Here is a 23,952-nt window from a genome sequence, read left to right on the forward strand (position 1 = left end):
AATCAATTTTTTAAAGTTTCAGCTTGGAATTTTTTTCTAATAATTTAATTGGTATAAAAATTATAAAAATTGATAGATGTTTGGTAATTTGAGTATCATTGAAATAATTTTTGTTGCATATTTTTTTTTTATGAAGTAGATTTTTAGAATGAAATAATTGTATATTTTTTTTTAGTGAAAATAAATTAAACAGATATCTAATAACTTTTTTCAATAAATAAATTATAGTAAAAAAAAAATTGATATGTAGAAATATTAACTTAAAAATGTAATTTTTTAAAAATCATTTTTCAAATCAAATTTGTTTTAAAAAATTAAAAAATGCTCAAGACTGCTAACATTATGTCATTATTTTTTATTTTTAGATAAGAAATTTTGTAAAATGTATTCCAAGGACTTGAAAAATTTTTTTAAAAATTGAATTTGAATAATTAGTCTTTCAGGAAATAAAATTGCTGGAACTAATAAAGATAGAGACAAAAATCTAATACCTTGTTTAGAAAATATTTAATTAATATAGATTAATTTTCCTTTTATAGAAAAAATAAATACTTGTATTGCAAAAAGAGAAATTTAATTTTTTAACTATGTTGCATAAGCCCAAGATTGGAGATTCTGGATAAAATTTTTTGGAATGCATATTTGATATTTTGTAAATAGAAACCTTTTAGCTCTTAATTTAATTTGGTAAAATAAATTATTAATGATAAAACTACTAAATTATTAAAAAAATTTAATGATGAAATTTCGGTATGGTAAAAATATTTAAAAAAAAGGGAAAGCTTTAGGAAAATATTGATAAATTTTAAGTATGACTTTGTTCGCGGAAACTTAATAAAAATATTTATTACAGAATTTTAAATATAAATAAAAGCCCCAAAAATGTTAAATGACTAAAAGATATATTAATTGTAATTACTAAATAATTAGTAGAATTTTTATTTATTATTTAAACCTGCACGTAAATTACGACGAATTAAATGCACATCAAAAGCCATTAACAAACACAACCCGTTATTTTTTTTATCACTCGTCAATTTTTCTTAAGGTTTAATGGCAATTATTGGGTACTGTCGACTATTTTTAATTGTAAATCATTTTTATTTACAGATTTTTATTACCAAAGCCACGAAAACTGTTTATTATTGTATCAACAGTTTTGTATTTTTATTTCCATTTTGGAAAACTCGTAAAGTATCTTTAATTATTTTCTTTTTGTTTTACATACAAGTGTACATGTAGCGTTTTCTATAAAATAGATGTACTCAAGTCCGCTAATCAACTACTTAAGGAATTTTTTTTTTCTTTTTATAATTACTGAATGTCGATACGAGAAAATTGATCTTTATTTCCAATAAATGTATCGAGGACAAATGTGTTGCTTATGTTATTAAATAATTTATAAGATTATTTTTTTCATTTTCTTTTTTAGTCAATTATATAAAGAAAATTATTTCTATACATTTCTTTTTTTTCTTTTTCAATTATAAGCTAAAAAAAAACTTATGATCAATTCGAAAGAAAAGATTTGAAAATTATTTTTAAAATTAAGTTTTTTTTGCTGAAGGACCATTATTATTATTATTATTTTTAAACTATATAAAAAAGTAACTAAAAAAAAAAAAAAAATCAAAGTAAAGGCCATCAAAAGTCTTAATTTTTAGTATTCAAGCAAATTATTTATACAAGCTTTTCATTTTTTTTTAAATATTAATATTTATACGTATTAGGTTTTTTTTTTTCAGTTTATATTTACTAGCCTGCAACTAGGCCTTCGATTACTCTTAATTCTTAAATAAACCGAAAAGAAGTACCACAAAAAAATGTGTTGAAAAAATAATTGCAATCTTGATATTAATCATACGAGGTTGTTTTAAATAATAAAATTTATTTTTAATATTTAAGATTGTAAAAATCGGTTCTTCTACTCGTACTTTGGATTTTTTCGTCATTTTATTTAATTTTCTGCATAAAAATTAATAATAATAATAATAATTATAATTAATATTAATAATAATAATAATAAATGTAACAACGTTAAATGTTACAATGCTACACTGTAAAATAGTTTGTTTCATTACAATTGATGACAGAGAGAAATTACGTAGACGCACGTTAAGTTTAAAAAATAAACACTTAGTCTCCGCGTGACTTGCTCCTGCAGTCGGTCTCAGACTAGTATGTTAAAAATAAAACGTTTTACATAACGCTGCACAAATTCTGCAGGGCAAAAAAAAAATTAATAATTAATAAATTAATTAATTCATCAACGAATTAATTTATTAATAATTTATAGACAGTAATGTTAATTATTTGTATTTCTTTTCTTCTACTTTCGTTAACAATTTTGAGTTTTAATTATGCCTTGACTCAATAATTTGCGCACACGTACCGATGTTGTTTTACGTATTGTTATTAAATGTATTACTAAGTATTTTTTTAAACATTGCGAGATTGTGGTGACAATTGATAATAAGAGTAGCATAAAGAGCTAGTGTTCAAAGTTATCATAATTATTTAATCATTCACTGATGGTATTTGAGAGTAGTGATTTTAAATTATTTCTTTTTATAATGGGGTTTTTTTTTTTTTAGTTTAATTCCGTATATTTGTTGCTTAGATGTCAATACAGCGCGAAGATAAAGAAGCTGTGAGTAAGTTTAACCCAATGACGGAAAGTCGTGCTCGTCATCAACCTTTGGAGCGTTTTGTGGACGTCCACGTGGTGATCTCTGCTCTACTACTGGAGCTGGAGCCTTGATGACATCCTAAATTGAACCATAATTAAAAAATCATTAATAAATTTTATAATTATAATTTTTTAGATTACAATTTTCAAATTAAAAAGGGGTATTCTTCTCTGGTCTAGAAGCATGAAATTTCAGGTAATTTTTTAAGTGCCGTAAAAAAAAGCAATCACTTTTTTTACGATACATTTTCTTATAAGTTATTTATTAACATTATAAGAGTACAAAAAAAAAATGAAGTTGAAAATTCAAAAAATTAGCAGCTGATAAAGTGGAGGGGTCTCGAAAAAAGTGGCACGTGACTATACTCATGATTCCAACCCACCTAGCAATCGGAAACAAAAAAATAAAAAATATTATTAATCTATAATAATGTCGCTATGGTTCGAACTACGTTCATACCCAAATTTCAATTTTTACTATTTAAAGAAAATTCGAAAGTAAAAAAAAATGGTAAAAAAGTTTTTTTTTTTTTTTTTCCAGGCAGTCGCCATTTTGTGAAAAAAATTTTTTTCAACTTTTCCGTAGTTCCAACTATAGTGACATTAATCTAGATTAATAATCTTTTTTTGTTTTTTTACTTCCGATTGCTAAGAGGGTTGGAATCATACCAATTTTTTGAGACTCTTCTTCCACGTTATCAGCTGCTAATTTTTTGAATTTTCAACTTTTATAATTTTTTTGTATTTTTACAATGTTGATAAATAACATAACAAAATGTATAGTAAAAATATTGATTGCCTTTTTTTTTACGGCACTTAAAAAATTACCTGAAATTTCATGCCTCTAGACCAGAATACCTTTTTAAAAAAATTAATCAATTATAATTACTAATTAGCTATGAAAAAATATAAAAAAAAATACTTACAGCAGCAATACGAGTATCATCTCTGCTCATTCCACCACGGTTGCCACCGAAACCGCGACCATTCATGCGGTCACCGCGACCACGTCCTCCACGGCCACCACGTCCTCCAGCGCCACGCCGTGAGTCGCTGAACTGAATTTCAATTTCATAAACGCGTTTTTGCCTTCCAACGCGTTGAGGGTACTCAGCAGCGGCATCGTACTCTTCTTCTTCATCATCTTCTTCCTCAGCGCCTTCCTTCTTTTTTTCCAAAGCGTACATTTTCTTCCAGCGAGTCAAGTCTTCGCCTTCTCCGGCTTTACGCAAGTTGTAAGTCGGCTTAGCACGATTTCCACGCAAGGCCTTCCATTCATCGTAAGTGAGCTCCTTGGTTTCTTCCTCAGCGGGCTTTTCTTCAGCAGAAGCATCTCCAGCGCTAGCCGGGGCTTCTGTTGAGTCCTTAGTCTCCGTTGAAGTCGTTGGCACTTCTTCAGGTTTGTCCAAGTTGCTCCAGTCTTCATTGTTTTCCTGGTTTAGAGTTTCTCTGTTAACAAAATTTTTTTTATTAATTTTAATTATCAAGCACTGATTAATCTGCTAATAATCTAGAGTTCCCACGTAATAAAATTGTTAAGTAATAACAGAAATAAGTTATCAACTCACGCAATGTCATCGTTGTGAGATCCCCAGTTGTGGCTACCAGCGCCGTCTTTCTTGTCAACTGGTTTGACTCCACTGTAAGCATGCCTATTATCATTAATGCAGCCAACCATCAACCAATACAATTTATTGCAATAAATTAATTAAAATTTTTGGTAATTATTTACAATTGGAGTTCACTTTATTTTTTACCATATTTAGGTGAAAAATTAACATTTTTTAATTTTTCTTATTCTGTTTATTTTTACGGCGCATTTATGATAAAAAATGTCGTGAAAGGAAAAAAAAAATTTCGATAGCTTTTTTGCCTTTAAAAAGTTGAAAAAAATTTTGGCTTTCATGTTTTTGGATAAAATTTTCTATTTTATATTTTTCTGAAAAGTACATAAAAAAACGAATAATTTAAAAAAAAAAATTTGAATATCACAATTTTTAAAAAAATTTATAAATTTTTTTGAAAATTTGTTAAAATTGTGATAATCAACTTTTTTTTTTTAAATTGTTCATTTTTTTATGTATCATTAAAAAAAAATATACCAATAAAATTAAATAAAAATTTCGTTCAAAAAAATGAAAATTAAAATGGTGGACACCCCACTTGTAAATAATTATCAAATTTATATTAAAAATAATTAATATTTATTAAGGTAGCTAGAATGCTTACCTCGGTTGTCTAAGTTCAGACATAAAATAAAAAATAATTTATAGCAAAAAAAGAAAACTACTTAAAAAATTTTTTGATAAGTTACTTAAAAATTTTTTTTTGGTTAATTAATTAATAAAAAATAAATACTTAAGCATATAATTAAATACTTACGTTCTATCAGAACCAGATTGACGATCAAATTCCCGTTTGCCGCGATTATCAAAACCACTGCGATGACCGCGTGATCCTCCACGTCCACCACGTGGGCCTAAGCCCCTCTCGCCGGCGCCACCACCACGAGGACCTCCACGTGCTGATCTACGTTCACTAAAGTCACCGCGTGGGCCATCGTTTGAACCACGGAACTCTCGGTTTTCTCGACCCTCACTGTTAAAAATAATTTTAATTAAAATTTATTTATAATTAATTATCTTATCAATCATTATCATGATTAGTCACTACGAAAGACTTTTTTCTATCAGTCGAAAGTGGCAATAGTGACTTAGAAGACTTTTAATTAATTCATTTTGTAGATATTTACCCGGAAGGCCCTCGTCTGTACTCTCCTTGAGCACGAGGGGGACGATCACCGTCCTCGCGGTTACGTCTGTTGTTGTGATCCTCTCGAGACTCGCCGGAGAATTTAACGTTGCGATCACCGCCTGAACGCGGCTGAGCTGGCTTTTTCTCAACTAAATAAAAAAAAAAAAAAAATAAAAAAAAAAATCATTAATTACTTTACTCATTAATTTTTTATTATCTTGTTATTGAATAAAATTTATTATTATAAAATAAAAATTATGTCTTAAAAATTTATAAAAAAAAAATTTTTTTTTTAAATGAATAATTTACAATAAAAAAATAAATATTTAAAAATATATTACTCGATGTAGGAATAGTAATAATAACTAAATAGTAAGCTCGGTGGGAGGTAAGGTGATAGTTGTATTTTTATCATGCCTCATGGCGGACATGTTGGCTAGACTTGTGAGTAAGCACATGGAATTTTAAATTATTTCTACCGCTCAGCTGTTCTCGAACATTATTGTCTCTTTATTAGATCACAAAATAACAAACTAATTATATTTTTTCCTCCCGACAATCACTCGAATTTTCTAAAAAAAAAAAAACATTAAAAAAACGGAAGGAAGAAAAAAAAAATTAGCGCCATATATGGTAACTCGTCATAAATGTTGATGCTAAAATAAATGCAGCTTAATTAATGTTGAAGATAAAAAATATAGGGCCTGGAAAAAGGAATAAAGATAAAGGAAGCTTCTGTTGGATTAAATTCGCGCTCTATCACGCCGGTAGATGCTCATCTTAACCCATGAAAACGCGCCAAAGATTAATGATTTTTCAGAGCCCGTTTGTTGCGAATAAATTTAAATAAACTGGGAATAAAAATGGTAAACAAGTTATTTAACAATGATGGATTATTATGCGTAAGATAAGGCGGCAATTAAAAGGGAGATTAAGTGGATATAGAGTCGGCTGAATGAACACGAGGTCCGTGGTCGGCCATAGTGGCAAACACGAGGTCAAGTGATTCAGAGTTTTAAGATTAAAATAAATCAACTAACCTTGATCCTTTTTCAACTCCTGGTTGGGCTTCACCTGCTGCTGTTGCGCATCCTTGATAACGCGGCTTTTTTGGGGTTTCACGCCAGGAGTTTTGGCTGGTGCCTCAGGTTGCTTACTTTTGTTCTCTTTCTCGGAGAGTTTTTCCTTCTTTTTGGCTTCCTTCTCTTGTTCGCGAACTTTCAGCAGCTCCAAAGGATCCTCATCCTCGTCCAGGGCCAACAAAAATTTGTTAGTTACGGTGATGCTGTACGTATTCTCCATGGCGATATTTATCCTCTTTTTGATGAGGATTATGCAAATAATTATCGGCTACTCTTGAGCCCTTGTGTAACAGATACATTCAATTTTTCAATATGGCTGATACGAGAAGTCCGTGTCTACCACGAGGTCTGTGCTGGGCTTGGGGAGGGACCGCATTCAGTCTCAAACCCAGACGCTATCTGCCCCTACTACTTTTTTTATTTCTCGCTTTATTATTGCAGTTAATAGAACAATTCGATCTGAAAAAATTAAATTTTAATTGTTATGTCACTTTGGTTATTAAATAATTTGCCGTTTATTTGTAATTTAATAAAATAACACGCTCTAGTTTGGTGATCACCAGCCGGGTTTTCATGAAAAAACGCGCTCGGCATTTTTATTCTTTTAAATACTCTTTTTGGTTTTTTTTAACTTTTATCATCAACAATTAATTGCATAATGTTAAATGATAATTATTTTTTAGTTTGTTTGTGTTGTTTTTGTTAGTTCATTCTTTTAAATATTTGTTGCGCTACGTACGGAAAACCGGCAAACTAAAAAGCGCGAAAATTTAAATATTAATTATTTCAAATCTTTTTAACAAGAAAATTTTTATCAAATAGAAAAAAAATTTATTTTAATATTTTCTTAGTAAATATCAGTATTATTTTTATTCAAGTGTTGTAGAAATTTATTTACAAGTATTTACATGAGATATGTTAAAAAAACAATTATTCTTATGACTATAAATTATTTTATATTTTTTATTCATACAGATTTTATTACAATGTATTTTTTTAAATAAATTTCATAATAAATGACTATAAAATAACAATGAAAAAAAATTAATATAAAAAAGATATCTGAAAATAAATAAATAAAATATTAATTACTTAAAAATTATTAAAAAAAAAATTTCTCAACAATTGATTTTAATAAATACATTTTTAATTTATAACATAAAATTATTAGATATCTTCACATACATTATTATTATTATTTTAAAAAAATATTTACTATTTTTTAATAAAAAATAATGATATTAAACAGACATTTGACAATTTTTGATATTTTGAATCAATAAAATTTATAACTAAAAAAATATTTTCTAAAAATTACACAAATTTTCTACATATTGAATTTTTTGTTTTTAATAATTTTTTCAATCAAAATTTTCAGATGTCAGTTAATTTAATTTTCATTAAAAAATAACGTTTATTTTTTTTTTTTTTTTTTTTTTTTTTAAATAAAAGAAACATTTTATTTTTTTTTCAAGTATCATTAAAAATTTTTAATAATAAATATAATATTTACATTAAAAGAAAATTTTCAAAACAATATTATTAAAATAATAATAAAACACAACATTAAAATTTTTAAAAATATAAAAATTTTATAATCAACTTTTAAATATCAAAACACTTGTCATTTATTTTTCTCCCACTTACACAAGCAACCAGCTGATTGGCTATCATCGAAAAACCACCGCTTCATAAAAACGCGCACCTACAAATAAACAAAATTCAATTAAATAATTTAAAAAAATATCTAAACAAAAACTAAAAACTTTTCCCTTACCTCATTATAACCACCTTAAATTTCTCCCGAATTAACCCGAAATACTTACAAAAACCACCAAAAAAAACCTCAGTCCTTTACCTGAGACCCAGAAACTTGACCAAAATAAGCGACGCCGAATGTTAATATTTGTGTGTATAGTGTAACAAAAAAAGTCGCGCCATTGTTGTTTGTCGACAGAGACTTGTCTGGGCAGCTGCTGAAGTAAAGCTAAGCTGAAGATGAAGCATTTGCTTGCAGCCCTCGCGGTGAGCGCAACGAGAGCGAGAGAGAGGGGACTAGGCATACTTAGCCGGGTGTATTATTTTTTGGCGGTTTGAATCAGTTGCACGCGGCAGCAGTCCCGATAAAGCATACGCGGAGTAAGGTGGCGCGCTTGCGTTCTTACTCATGCTACACGAGTGCGTATTACAATAGAGCAAGAGTAAGAGTACAATTATTAATTTTTTGTAAATCAAATCACCGAACATACAATCAGTTAATTTACATCATTACAAATTAAGTACGTCAAACAGCTTATCAATGATCAAAAAAACGGACCGATCATTATCGCCAGTAGTAATTAAAAATAATAATAATATCAATAGTTCAGTTATCAGTTAATAAATAATTAATTAATTAAACTTAAACGGTACGGTACTAATTAAGATATAAAAAAAAATTAAGTTTGTGTTATAAAAAAGCGTTGTGGTGAAACGTATATAACCGGAGGGATGGAGATGCATACGCCTCAACGTTCATCAGCAGACGCGATGATGCCAAGAAGCCCACCGATGAGTGATACAACGCTGTACCCCTGGAATTGGGGTGAGGAGGCCAGAAATGTTAATCTCAGCCCGGGCAGCTCCTGCTCTTCACCAGAGTACCGGGATCACCACCACAGCGGCAGCAGCGGGTCCATAAAAGCCGGCGTTACACCTGGAACGAGAAACAGCAACGAAAGTCACAGACGTGGTAGACCTCGTGCTGATGCTTTGACCAATCTGATGATGCAGGGCAGCACGTCGCCCAGCAGCATCAAGTGCACCTTCTGCAACCGGGTCTTCCCCAGGGAAAAGAGCCTCCAAGCTCACCTGAGAACGCACACTGGTAAGATATTGTTTTTTAACTATTGTTTTTATTTATATTTATGAAACAATTGAATGTTTGTGGTGTATTCGTGATTTTATTTACTTTTAGATTTTTATGAATGGGGCTTGAAGAATATTTGGTTAAGAGTGGTTGTAGAAGACCGATAAATAAAGGTTGTGGAGGACTTGAATCGTGGATTATCTGTAATAACTGGGCCATGATTTATTGTAATTTGTTAGTAAGATTGTATGTAACGGTTACGCGAGAGCACGCGTCCCGCCAAGCCAACCGCCATCACGCGCTTTAAATTGTTAAATGGCTACTCTCACTTTACTCACGACTCACAACAGACTTGGACGAGTAGAGTATTAGGTAGAGGCTCTTCATTCTGTACTCGTTTCTTTGTGTACAGCTGAGAAGCTTACGCAGCTATAGTAGCGTAGTGAGCACGTAGTAACTTTTTTAAAACATGTGGCTTATGATAACATCTTTTTGTTTACTTTTTTACTATTTGGTTGGTTGTTGAGTACTTTCAGTCAGTGCATGCTCTTATTATCGGTACTATTGCAGGAAAATTCATTTTTTAATTAGAAATTTTTATGATTTTATAGTCGAAATTTTTCTTTATTTATTATAAAGATTTTTTATTAATTTAATTCTTAAATTGTAAGTTTGAAAAAAAAAAAAAAAACAAAAATTTTGACGTTCATTTTTTTTTTTATATTTTTACTAAAAAATTTTAAAATTTTTCAATGAAAATTAAGTTAGTCGACACTCAAAAATTTTTGATTTTTTTTATTAATTAAAAATTAAAACTAAAAAACTATTTTTAAAAAATTCCACGTATAATTTTTAAAATTTTCTCTATGTGAAATTTTTTTTTTTAATTTTTTAATAAAATAAATTATAAAAATTTTCAAATGTCGGCTTATTTAATTTTCATAATTTAAATAACATTTAAAAATCTTTTTAATTTTAGCCTCTATTAAGAAATTATTATTTAATTTTTAAATAAGTTAATTTAAAAAAAAAAAATATTTTAAAAACATAAAATAATAAAAATGAATAAATAATCTATTTTTTACAGGTGAGAGACCATATCCATGTGATTATCCAGGCTGTACAAAAGCATTTACTCAATCAGGCCAATTAAAAACCCACCAACGACTGCACACCGGAGAAAAGCCATTTTTATGCACTGGTCCAGGATGTGAGATGAGATTTACGCATGCAAATCGTCACTGTCCGGATCATCCTTACGCGACACTAACCCGGTCAGATGATTTTGTCCTAAAACCAGTATCAGGTAACACAGAATTGCCCCACGACGTAACACGATGGCTGGAGCGCTACAAAATGGCCCGAGACCGCGAAGACCGAACACCTACCGGGAAAGACCGCAAGAAAAAATCCTGGAAGAGCTGCTCCGATTACAAGAGACTAAAATCGAGAAAAGGATTGATGATGGACGCCGGCGAGCAGGAGAACCGCGACTGCAAGTCTCCGAACCAGCGAATTTACTGCAGCGAGAGCCAAGACAGCCAGGAAGAGAGTCAGGACGACGAGGCGACTGAAGCTTGCCAAGCTCTTCAACACTCTGAGGACGAAGATTCCGTGACCACTGCCACTAAATTATCCGCGACTCCAGTGCGTCCCATGTTCGACAGACTCCAGCCGAAAAAGCGGTGGCTTCGCGAGGCTTGTCGGGAACAACTCGCGAAGCCTTTGGAGTGGGACTCGCAGCCCAAGAGACCATTAATCGAGCAAGATGAAGCGCAAATTGAAAGCACTCCCTTGAGAAGTGTCTCTTGTATTCGGAATTTTAATGAAGAAGTCGATTTTCACTCTCTCGCACCCGATAAACTCGAGGAAGAGCCCAGTGAGGAAGCTGCCAAAGGGTACGAAAGACCTCTCTGGCGGTCCGCGTCGCCCAAATCCAGGTCTGACAGAGTTGGGATGAACGTCGCTAAAGAACTGGTGTTTGACGAAACACCACATCAGAAAACACCACCTCAGAACCTCTGGAGCCATCAATCTATTAATAGTAACCAAGTGCCAATGTCCAATGACCTCTGTCGCGGTAGTCTAGTTGATAATTTAATTAGTGATTCAAATATTAATAATAATTTAAGCGTTACTGATTTATCCTGGGGCCGTGATAACAGTCGTGATCTTCAATGTAGTCTAGCGAACGATAATTTAAATGATATTAATTTAAACGCCACTGATTTATCCTGGAGCAGGGATACCGCCCGTGATCTACACTCTAATGATAATTTAATTAATATTAATGTTAATAATTTAACAAATAAAAGTGCTACTGATTTATCATGGAGCAGAGATAATGAACCTCAGGGTTATGAGCAACTGCCTCGCTTACCTCAGCTTAGAGTCGAAGATGAGCTCAATAAAACAAGGTCCGATAATGAAACCAGGCCCACTGTTCTAATCCTCGCTGGCAGTCATTCTCATCACGACTCACGTAATATCGTCCAGAGAGTTGGTTATAATATTAATGACAACAGTAGTATTTGTAGTAATAATAATAATAATTGCAAAGTTACTGGGGCTGAATCCGGAGAACAGATTGTAAAAGATCCAGCGAGTAAGCCTGACAATAAAAAATGGATGGGTGCTCTGGCGCTAATGGAACTCGCTAAAACTCAAGAAGAAGATGACAGGGCTCAAGCCATCGGGTCCGTCGACACTACTGAGATTATGGCAGTTCACTCTGACTTAAAGTATACTCAACTTTAGACTGTGATTTACAATACTAAGCTCATTATTTGATACATTGATAAGCATTGATTTATTATTATAATAATTATTATTATAGATATTATATGTATATTTTTCATTGTCTTGTTACTTGCGTTTAAATTTATGTTACTTCCAAAGAGTTATTAATGTTTTTTATACAACTCGTGGATTAATTATTTAATTATTCTTGTACAAAGTAATTAACGGAACGTTTTCTACTGTTGATCATTTTTTTCATTTATTATTATTATTATTATTATTATTATTATTATTATTATTATTATTAAGGGTAAATTAAGATTTAATTACTTGTGAAGCTTCCATAATTTATATTTTATGATTACATATGGCTGTTGATAATAAGTTTAATTTTGTGTGATAAATGGGATAGTTAATAACATGAAAAAATGATTGATTAGATTATTATTATTTTTTTTTTTTTGCTAATATTGTGAGCAAATACGATTTAATGAGGTATTTTGAAATCTAAAGTTGTACTGCGGATTTTTCTATTTCTAAAGTATTCGGATTGTTATTTTTAGAAATAGAAAAATTTTAAGCTTTCATGTTTGTACGTGGGATTAACTCAAATAGATTATTCTCTTGTTCTGGAATTTTATTTTAAATTTAATTTTGGGTTTAAAGATTAAAAGTAAAATACTTGAATTTATAATAAAATTTTTGGGATTATAAAAATAATTTGTAATTGGTATGCAGTTTTAAAGTTAATCAAAATAATCAATTAAAAATCAAAATTATTCATTTGAAATTATAATATTTATAAGATTAAATTATTTTTCGATTTAATGCATGAACAAAATTAATATATTTGTACATTTAATTTAGTGCCTTCTCTAAAAAATTTTTTTTTTGTATTATTATCACGGAAAGAACAAGATGACACTGGATGTCATCCCGGATTATACTCAGTGATATCTGTGGTGAAAAAAAATTTCAGATAGTAGCTAGAAAATCCCAGATTATACTGCGTGATATCTGGATTATACTAGCTACTATCTGAATATTTTTTTTCACTCAGTATAATCTGGGATGATATTCAGTGTCATCTTGTTTTTTCCGTGTACAAATGAATCGATGATTGAAGCCGCAATTATTTATTGTAACTTATAAATGATAAATTAAGAAATGAAAGTCGATTAAAAGAACGTTTGATTTGAGACAATGTGTGATATTTAAATAATTAAATTAAAATGCAAGACTTGGTATTAGGTCCAACGTTTAGCTCTGTTTTTCGTTGCAGTATTTAAGTTGAACAAAATATCTTTAAAAATAAATTGAGAAAAATCAGTTATTATTTATGCCATGTTTAATATTATTGATAAATTCAATCAGTAATAATCGTAATTGTAATGTCGGTGATTATGTATTGAAATATGATCAGATAGCATCTAATCTTTCTAAAATTTCTCCAACTACAAATGTACATACAATATATATTTTAATAAACTTTTCTAATTTCATGTAAAAAATTTTTTTTTATTTATTAAATCCTTTAAATTTAACGAAATTATTATTTATAATAAATTTACGGCTCCTAAATTTTCATATAAGGTAAAAGCCCCAATATATGATCATGTACCAGTATATGATCACTCCATGTATTTGTATACCTATATTTGTGAATATAGATATACAAATACATGGAGTGATCATATACTGGTACGTGATCATCTATTGGGGCTTTTACCTTGATCAAAAAAAAATTTTAGTTACTTTTCATTTTTTTTTTATTAAAGAAAAAGTTTTTAGATAAAATTTGGGATGAAAACTAATTTTTAATCTAATATAATAGGTATAAAATTGATGCAATATTTAATTAAACTTTTTTTTAATTAAAAAAAAAAATATTTAAACTTAAAGATAATAATACACATGAATTAAAAATTGATTTACAAATTTACTTACAAATAGTACTAAAATTCCAGACACTCATTACATTTAATCAATATCTATAAAAAGTAATAAAAAATTTTTACAAAAATAATTTTAAGATCAGTTTTTCACTTATAACTCTTAGGATTAAATAAACTCATCAATAAATATAATTTAATTTATAATTCCAAAATGTTGACATTATTTCCAACATCTTGGATCAAAAACCTGGCTCTTTTAATTAAAAAAAATAATTAAATTCATTTACATGTATCTAATACAAATCACCCAACTTCTCCATCAATTCCTCAGTTTCAAAATTTTAAATTTATTTATATCAGGCTCGGATTTCTTCGCAGCGATGCGTCTCGACCTTCTTGGTTCTTCAGTGTTACTATTCTCTTCATCCTGATTTTCCAAATCAATTACATTCTTCGCCTCAGTATTTCTAGAAGTCTTATCTTGAGTACTTTTGGTCTCTTCTTCAGCATTCAAATCCTTAGATTTGCATCTTGACTTACCAACAGTTGTACTTTGACTAATATGTACATTTTGTAAGTCTTCCACAATAGTATCCAGTTCATTTTTTGCCTCCGCCTTCAAATTAGTCTTAGCTCTCGCTGTTAAACCAGACCTTGTTTTACGAACCTTTGAATTATCACTATTATTCAAATCTAAATCACTAACATTCTCTTCACGCTCACTTCTAATTTTCTGCTCTTTGGTACCTTTAGAATTAGACCCGGTTCTTCCCGTTGAATTTTCTATTTTTGTCCTAGATTTACAAGCATTACTATTAACATCATCACCTCCAGTTACCTCTGACTTTTCTCGAGTCTTGCGAAGAAGATTAAGGTCCAAATTAGCTTTTTCAACAGATTTAATCTTAATCTTCGGAGGATTAAGATTAAGACCCTTTTGTTCCTTACTCTCCGAAATTTCTTTGGAATCTCCTGAAACTTGACAAATCCCCGAGTTTAGATCATTATTTTTTTTCCCATTCGGAGTAAGATACTCCGAGTCTGAAATTTTCCGTCTTATTGGCTTGACCTTCATAACTCTGCTCGGTTTCTTGACAACCTTCACCTGATTATCACAAGCAACAACAGGTGTCAAGCAATCATTGTCTTCTTCAATTCTATCAATATTCGCTCCACCAAAGGTTATAATAGGCGGAGTATTTCTTCGCTTGACTTTAACAATAGTTCTAGCGTCTCCTCTAACAGGCGTTGTACAAATATCTCCCTTAGTAATCATTTCATCACCTTGAACCTCAGATCTAGCATCAGGAACCACAAACTTAGCATAAAGATCAGCTAGAAAAGTCTCCTGGAACCTAGCTTCAAAAATAACCTCCTTGACGCAAAAATAAACCGGGTGATTTTTTATTTTGTGAGTTTCACAAATATTCAATGCATAGACAAGCATACTCAGAGCATCAGCATCTCCATTTGGCACTGAGTACTTGATGAACTTTGCAAAATCCAGCAAGAAAAGCACAAACTCCACATATCGCTGGGAGACAATCTCAAAATTCTCCACCTGGACATCAATAAGCTTCTTGATAATCTGCAAAGCTCCGTAAAAATGCTCCACCGCTTGCGCTACATTATTCTGCGCCGCGTAAAGCTGAGCGCGAATATGCGTGCAAGAAAACACCATGTACTTGTAAGCAAAATTTGTGCATTTAAAACACTTGCAATCTTTATCGTGCTCCATAAAATCAGGTGAAGAAAATATTTTAGTCATCAGCACCGGCGATGCGTCATTATGTGGAATATCACGGACCAATTCAACCAATTTTATAGGAGAGTTATCGTAAAAGATATTGACACCTTTCTTTGATTTAGTCGCTTTGCCAAAGTCAAACGAGTCCAGCTTCAAAATATGCTCAAGTCCTTGAAGCTTGACTTCGCAATCCTCTAATTGATTGCGCGACAAATCAAGAAAGCAGAGATTTTTAAGATACTCTGCTACGTGGAGAGTGGATCCTAATTTCTGGACTACTTTCAAGCGACGCATCAAGTGCGCAGATATCTCGCGGTAAGACAACAGACTGTTCATACGCAGCGTCATGTGACTCGTGAATTCCATGGCGATGTCCAGTCTGTAGAGCAGGTCTTCTCGAGGAAGGTTGTGCGAGGACAAAAAATTATCCTCGATTAATATCACCGTATACAAGCCTTCAATTATCGCCTGCATGTACTTGTGTTTATTGAAGCACTCGTCGTAGTTCAGTCGCTCGGATATCAGTATGTCCATCGCGTAGAGATAAGTAGGGTAATTTTTGGTGAATTTCATCATAGGACTCTCCAAAGCTTCGTCGAATATTTTTTTAGCCTCGTCAATACGACCGAGGTAGAAGTAGTAGCTTGACAAGCTGAATTTAAACATTGCGATGCTCTCGGTTATTTCTTCGACGCTAGAGGCTTTTAATTTATCAGCAGTCTCCTGGGCGAGGGCGATCCACTGGATGTTCAGGTACCTCGACATGATGCTGCGACTGCAGATGTACATTATAGACCGCTCGTCTTTGAACTTGCTCGCCAAACTCATCGCCAGCTTCCATGCAGATATCTCCGCTCCGCGGAAGTGGTAGAACTTCGCGTACTCTCCGGCGATTATCACGAGCCTTATCATCATACTGGGAGTTAGAAATTTACCGAAGCTCTCGATCAGGCCTTCTTGCTCGCAGTACTTTGTCCAGAATTCCAGCACTCGTTCTAAAGAAGCTTCCAAGTTTGAAGAAGTGGTGATGTTTATCAAGCTGTAAGCTGGAACGACGCTGCTCGCGAGGTCGCCTCGGATTTTTACAGACAATCGCATGGTAGATGTCAGCATTTCAGCTTCAATGGTGCTGCGAATGTCTGCAAGTTTTTGGACGAATGAATAAAATTGTAAATTTCCGTACAGCAATTGTCTTGACGGTGTTTTTGGTGATTTTTTTAACTCCATCTTAGCTGTTGTAAGGAATTTTTCTAGAGACTCGGAATTTTGAAAGTCCAGCTGATGATAACCGAGCAAGTGGATCGCCTCGGCGTACTCTATCGGACTAGGATCTAAAGTTTGCAACAGTTCAACTACTACTAAGATTGAAGACACCATATTCATTGGACAGTTCTCCAAGCCTTTGATTTCTTGCAAGCATATTTGCCGTTTCTGAGAGTCGTCTAATAAAACCGTGATTCCGAATCGTGCTGCCGTTTTGTTGGACTCCAGACATTCTACCATAGTCATAGACTTTGCTGATGGGTACCGGTACTTGCAGTTTGCCCAGGTACGAAAAGATGAACCTTCTCCGGTAGTCAAGCCTACATACGCGCTCAAAGATGCGACCTCCATAGCGGCTTTGTAGTTTTTGTTGTGATAATGCGTAGATCCAAGTCGGTGTAAGCAAATAGCCAAGAAATTTTCTTCTGGCTCGAGAAGCTTCTCCACTCCGAAGCTCTTGATCTTGGTGCATAGTAGCTCACTGAATAGAATATAATCTTGATAGTGATTTTCATCATACTGAAGAATAATATTGTAAATTCTTGAACAACAGAGAGTCCAATTTTTCAACCAAGATTCACAATTGTTTTCTTTTAATTCTGAGACTATTTTGACGCAGTCTTCGAAGACAGAAAAGCCGATTCGTCTGAGGTCTTCGGAAGTTGCGGCGATTCGGCTTAGTATCAAGAGAATTCGAATTTTAACTCCAATAGAATTTTGAATGTCTTTTTTTACCGTACACTTGTCTGACGAACATTTTTTGCAAGAGGAAATTTCTATCTTAGAAAATAAATCAGCCTGATGGATTATCAAGCTCAGAAGCTTGGGTATTAATTCTACAGGAATGTCAAACTTTTCTTTTGTCTTGGCATAAGTTTCCCAGTAAAATAAAACGAATTGGAGCAGCAATAATACGTGGTTAGAATTTTTAGTCACTGCGTTCTGGACACCGTGTTTTTGGATAATTTTATCGAGCGTTTGGATGTAAGTGTCAATTTCGCAGACGGTAACTTTGTCAAATGCAGAAACTGGTCGTGTAAAAATTGAGCACATGAGCTCGTACATTGCAAAGCATTTGTTGATTTCATAATCGGCTTTCACTGCCTCGCGGAACGGGTCGAAGAGCTGCTTGATTTTTTCGCCTGAAATTTTTTTAATTCCCTTGATATTTATTTTATCCGACAAGATGTCGGTAATAAGCCGCAGGAAGCTCTCGTAAGTACGGTACTTGTCTTTCGTTCCCAGAGAAATTTTTGTGTCAGTCAACGTCTCAATCTTCATGATGAAGCTCTGGAAGCCTTCCTTGTACTTTTCATCTTCGTAGGACTTGATTATCATGAAGTAGGAGTCGAGATCGTTGATGAACACTCGGTGCTCGTCTGGGTCGCAGAGCAAGCGCAGTTTCAGCTGGTATTTAATTAACTCTGTCGCCTTCTCGAATCGAGTTTTGTTAGACTTTAAATAACTGACCAGACTGGAGGCCCACAAAGTTGTCAGTTTTGAAATATAGGATGGATCTTCGACTGCTGAGGACCATACTGTACCTGGTAGGAAATAATTTGTGACTTCGAGGGCCTCTTGATGGTGCTTTGACGACAGAAATATTCTTACCACGTGGTAGAGCGATGAAAAATATTTTACTGGGTCTGGTATAGAAAATAACTTCAGGTGGATTGCGCTGATGATTTTTTTGATTTCTGAAGCTGTGGATGATGATACTTTTTCGTCGGATGTTACGTAGTGGCAAATAAACACCAACAGACGTGTCCAAGATGTGTCTAATTTAGTTGATGGTTTTATATCAGTTTCCTGGAATTAATAAAAAAAAACTTTATTAGTAATTGAAAAGCTTGCTAACTATTGGAGTTTTTTTTAATTCCAATCAGCTGTTTAAATATAAATATCATTAATTTTTTTTATTTTTTTAATCATCAAACATCTGTTGATATTTATTAATAAATTCTTTTTATCAATTAATATTTTAATGAAAAAAAAAAAAAATTAATAGATGTCTTAAATTTTATATTATTGGTGTATTTTATTTTTTTTTTTTTAAGAAATTGAAGTTGACCATTTTAAAAATATTTTATAAGATAAAAAATAAAAACAATAATAAAAAAAAATGATAATGTAATAAAACATTACTATAATCAATAGACTGATCATTTTTTAGTTTTCTTAAAAAAAAAATGATTCTATCATATTTTTACCTTTATTTCTTGAGCAAGACCTTCGAATTTTCCTGCTTTCAAAAAATCTTCCCACTTCCGTAATATCAACTGTGTTTCAGACATTTTTAATTATTTAATTATAAAAAATATCTAAATGTAAAATCCACTTGCTCCTTTTCGCTACAGCAAACTTGAATCTGCAAAAAAAATATTATTCATTGAATATCATTTCTAGAATTAATTTATACTTATTATAAAATACTTAAGATCATTATAAAAATCTTAAATAGTACAAAATAAAATTGCTTAATAAATTACAAAGATAAAAATGTAAGTAAACATTGATGCTGATACTAACCTCTAAAAGAATCCCGCGGGAATCATCACTTGGAAGTCATTCTAAAAATTACGCCTTACTTTTTCTTATCTTGAGTTTATTTCAACAAATTAATAAATTTATCTTAATTTTTTAATTAATAATCAAAACAAATAAACAAAATGATTGTTGTTGTACGAAACGCTCTGACGACCGTTATATTTGCCGAGACATTTTCATATGATTTACTAAACAGTTAAAAACAACGCTGCCGGAAAATTCTTACCTTTTTCTTCAGTCGATAAAATTGTTAGTGGTGGCGCTGCTTGTTTTTTTCGCGGGAAGGAGATGAGCGCGCTTTAAATGTCAGAATTCAAAATATTTATAAATAATTCTTTATTTTTTTTTAATTGACAAATTTAATTTATTTTTGTTTCATCTTTAATTGAGTAATCTTTTTTTTTTTTGTATTATTTAAAAAATAATTAATTAAATTTAAACTAATAGTTTTTTAATTTTTCATATTTAAAAAAAAAAATATTTTTTTTTAACTAAATTAAATTTAAAATTCAATTAAAAAAAAATTTTTTTTTGATAATTTTTACTTTCATTCAAAATTTACGAAAAAAATAAATCAAAAAAAGTCAATTTTTGAGTTTTTTCTAACAAAAAATTGTTTGAAGTCGTTTTGCCGAAATTAAAAAATTTTTAGAATTTCTTTTATTGAAAAAATTTAAAAAAAATTTGAAAAACTACACGTACAATTTTTTAAAAATATTTTTTGTTTTAATTTAATGAAAAAAAAAATTAAAAAATTAAAAACGTCAGCTAACTTCGATATCATGAAAATTTTGATATGTTTGTAAATTGTAGTCTCAAAAAAAAGAATTAATCTTTGTAAATTACCAAGAAAACAATTAACAATAGTTGTAAGATTGATAATGATAATGTTCGGTCTATTAACGGATACACGAATTAATAAGTGGGTGCCAGAACTAACCGTGATATGTCTGAAGGATCGATTAGGAGTAAGATTGGCTGACGGGAAGATTTTCGGTCCAACTAACAGCAATTGGATTTCTGATAATCATAGTGGGTGTACCGGTACGTGCTGCTATTACTAGTTACTAGGTCTATATCTCTGGTAGTATTATATTGCGGAGCTCGTATCACTTGATAGGAGTCTCTGGTCTCTGACAAAAGCTTACTGAAAGCTTTGCAGAGAATAGTTGCAGCACGGGGTGAGTTTAGACGGCGTAGTAGTGGTGAACTCGTGGCAACAGTGGTAGTAGCCACCAGAACAGAACAGAAGAGTATATACAGTGATAGTGACAGCGGGTTGGCGGATAACGGCGGTTACTGGGAGGGGTGGCGGGTGGAGAGGCCTCCCAAAGCTACCAGAGAAACCCACAACCCTCGTATGAGCTCTTCCAACGTCCAACACTTAACAATCCTCTGGCATGCCTCTCGACATAATATAATTAATATGTATGTACGACACACTAACGCAGCATTGATCGTCTATCAATTTTGTCCCACTGTTATGGATATTTATATTATCAAGTATAGATTTTCTATTATATGTAATCTAATGCTGCATGTATCTAGATTTTTATTTCGTAATGTGAAAATAAAACTTAAAAAAAAAAAAATTTTTTTTTAATTAGTTAATATTTGGATTTAGTACTTTAAGTATTATAAATATAATAATTAGTTTTTTCTAATCAAATATTTTGCGGAATATTAATTACGATGGTTAAATTTATTTTCATATAACCTGCATTGAAAATGTGAGTTTCAATGCCTGTTGAGCCAACCGAAACTAGACAATTTCAGACCAATGCGACTGTGCCGGGCAGGTATCAATTATTTCTTCCCAGCGGACAGAAAATGACGATTTTCTGTCCGCGAGGTGAAGTTGCAGCTTTATTTTCAATCCTATCAATTGTTTGTTTATTTTATACCTTTATAATTGTCATTCTGACCGTTAAATGTACTGACATATTATAATTCTGTTATTAAGCATAAATAAAAATTAAAGTCAATATTATCGTCCATAGTTATCATAAATAAATTTTTTATCTCAGGAATGTGGACAAATTTATTTATAAATAAGAATGATAAAAGAAAACTTGTCAATTTACGAATAATGTTTGGTAAAAAATAAACTATTACTTTTTATTTTAATATAAGTTTCATAATAAAATGGTATTTTCGCTGTTCGTCTGAAACTATCTAGTTCTGGTTGGCTCCAGACATTGAAACAAGCATTTTTAATGCAACTTATATGAAAAATATAATGTGTGACGCGGGATGAAACACGATTTCAGATCGAGTGATGCCAGCCCTCGCTTCGCTCGAGCAGGCAACTTCACTCTGGTCTGAAATCGTTTTTGAAAGAATTATTTTGAAGAATATAAATATTTTTTACATGATTTAAAAAATTCTTCAGAATAATTTTTTTGGTCTAAAATATTTTTTTTTTAATCAAGTTAATTTTTTTATCAATGTATAACAAGATCGCAAAAAAATTTGAAATATTTGTTTTCATGAAAATTATAGTTTGATAAATTTAAAATAAGCTTTATTTGAATCATAAAAATATAAATTATAAATTATTTTAATAACTTGCAAAAATTTCAAGCATCGAAAAATAAAAGCGATTTTTGGCTAGTAAAAATAAATAAAAATAACAAAAATGGAATTTATATAGGAAACACAAACAAATGAAATGTAAATCCATTGAAAGTGGCATTATCGAGTTTTGGCAAGTGGAACACACCCGACAATTTACTATTGACTATACAACGCCTTAAAACCAAATAAAAATAAACTTGAATATATATATTATTTTTCATTTCAAATCAGATGTGAACGATAAATCTTATAAATACTATCAGCTCCCACGCGATATAAATGTTGACTGAAAAAGTAATTAATTCACCTAAATACGAGTATAATATAGTGCGTGTTTCTGTCAATTATATTTCAAGGGGTCCTCTAATACAAGAGCCGGATAAATTTTTCAAAAACTGAAATTTCCTCGCTAAGATTACAATTTCTATGAACAGGATTTTAATTACAATATAAAAGTTATGACCATGATATGAAATTCCAATGGATTAACAGCGCAATTTATTTTTTATGCGGCATAAAAAAAAAAGGGATTTATTTAATAAACGTACAACAATCTTTAGAGTGACGCTAACGAGATATTAAATTAAACGAGTTACGGCGATACAAAGCAAATACAATATCCCGAAATAAATAAGTAGTGAAAATCTTGATGAGGAGGCTGGTTAAAATGAAATATGCATACATTATTAAATACGAGCGTAACAGTAATGACATCACATATCATATCAGGATTGTGTTATACTTCTGTCCGTGGTTTTGTATATATAATTAATAGACAGGGGATATTTATTAAACTACTAGCAGTTTGAGTTAAAAATATACGCCTAATACGCCTGTTTAATAATATATGTAATATATAATATATAAATGACAGTATAATGCCGGGAGATGATGGCAAATATAATAATAACATAAATCGTATCGTTTGAAAACGTATCGCAGATCGGTTGGAGCAGGTGTGAGCTCGTCTTTCTCGTCTTTCGAACGGATATCGCAGTCATAATGACGTAATGAGGAGATTCTCGAGCGTTTGGATAATGATCGATATCCGGAAGTAGATGTGATTGTAGATGGTAGTGTTAATGTTGATGATGATAACGCGAGAATGGAAAATCAGCAGAGTTGTATGTGTAGTTTAACATAAATGAGTACGTGCATGAGCTATATTTATGTATGTATTATATGTATAGATAACATACATAATTCCCACCAATACATGATAATACGTGACTCACTGCAGAAGTTGAGCTTTACATGGACAATGGACATATTCACCGAGAGGGAATGACTATCTATGTATACATATATTCATGTGCATGTATGGTATAAGAGATAGCACACGTGACCAGAGAAGGACACGTCGGTGCACGTCAATTGGAATTTCATTAATCGAATCGTTGTGGGCGTGATCACCGATCCCCAAGTTCTTCCATAGTTATCCGATAATTCGTTCCATCGCTTAGATTAATTATGTCTGCTGGGGATTACCGAATCAAAATTTTTTAATTACTAGGTTTAATTACATGGTTTTAAATGTCTTTCGATAGTTTCTATCCTGGAATTTAAGCTAGGGGTTTAAAGTTACTCTTGGGTTAACCCGGAAAAGTTTGGTAAAGTATTGAAGATATTGAAAAATTGCAAAATGATTTTTTTGTCGTGATTCAAAAAATCAAACTCTGCAAGATAATTTTTTGGTTTAAGAATTTTATTAAGTCTAGTTGATTTTTTTATGAGTGTAATTATTAATTTTAGTAACATTTAAAAGCGATCAAGTTAGGAGAAAATAATTGTAAAATATTTGAGAAATATTA

General features: G+C 31.3%; 3 protein-coding genes across 8 annotated transcripts; 1 reads left to right on the forward strand and 2 right to left on the reverse strand.

Moving 5' to 3' along the window:
* Positions 1–2,300: 2,300 nt before the first annotated feature.
* On the reverse strand, positions 2,301–6,911 carry LOC123269033 (plasminogen activator inhibitor 1 RNA-binding protein-like). 5 transcript variants are annotated; one of them, XM_044734528.1, is made up of 7 exons: positions 6,484–6,909; positions 5,442–5,592; positions 5,072–5,287; positions 4,919–4,927; positions 4,258–4,341; positions 3,616–4,138; positions 2,301–2,768 (listed from the first exon to the last, which is right to left on the reverse strand). In XM_044734528.1, the coding sequence occupies exons 1-7, from the start codon at positions 6,743–6,745 to the stop codon at positions 2,661–2,663; spliced, it is 1,353 nt and encodes a 450-aa protein (XP_044590463.1). In that variant the 5' UTR covers positions 6,746–6,909; the 3' UTR covers positions 2,301–2,660. The 5 variants fall into 5 exon arrangements, with proteins under 5 accessions (XP_044590463.1, XP_044590465.1, XP_044590464.1 ...); XM_044734530.1 differs by having other exon boundaries at positions 4,258–4,329; positions 6,484–6,904; XM_044734529.1 differs by lacking the exon at positions 4,919–4,927 and having other exon boundaries at positions 6,484–6,904.
* A 2,042-nt stretch (positions 6,912–8,953) lies between these two features.
* LOC123269031 (zinc finger protein 224-like) lies at positions 8,954–12,195 on the forward strand. Its single transcript, XM_044734526.1, has 2 exons — positions 8,954–9,391; positions 10,461–12,195. Exons 1-2 carry the CDS (start codon positions 9,016–9,018, stop codon positions 12,128–12,130), a joined length of 2,046 nt encoding a protein of 681 aa, XP_044590461.1. The 5' UTR covers positions 8,954–9,015; the 3' UTR covers positions 12,131–12,195.
* A 1,860-nt stretch (positions 12,196–14,055) lies between these two features.
* On the reverse strand, positions 14,056–20,699 carry LOC123269029. Of its 2 annotated transcripts, XM_044734522.1 has the most exons (4): positions 20,607–20,699; positions 19,547–19,752; positions 19,228–19,385; positions 14,056–18,826 (listed from the first exon to the last, which is right to left on the reverse strand). In XM_044734522.1, exons 3-4 carry the CDS (start codon positions 19,309–19,311, stop codon positions 14,327–14,329), a joined length of 4,584 nt encoding a protein of 1,527 aa, XP_044590457.1. In that variant the 5' UTR covers positions 19,312–19,385; positions 19,547–19,752; positions 20,607–20,699; the 3' UTR covers positions 14,056–14,326. The 2 variants fall into 2 exon arrangements, with proteins under 2 accessions (XP_044590457.1, XP_044590456.1); XM_044734521.1 differs by lacking the exon at positions 20,607–20,699 and having other exon boundaries at positions 19,547–19,861.
* Between the last annotated feature and the right edge of the window lie 3,253 nt (positions 20,700–23,952).

The sequence above is a fragment of the Cotesia glomerata genome, linkage group LG7, assembly GCF_020080835.1.
Source record: "Cotesia glomerata isolate CgM1 linkage group LG7, MPM_Cglom_v2.3, whole genome shotgun sequence".
Taxonomy (NCBI): domain Eukaryota; kingdom Metazoa; phylum Arthropoda; class Insecta; order Hymenoptera; family Braconidae; genus Cotesia; species Cotesia glomerata.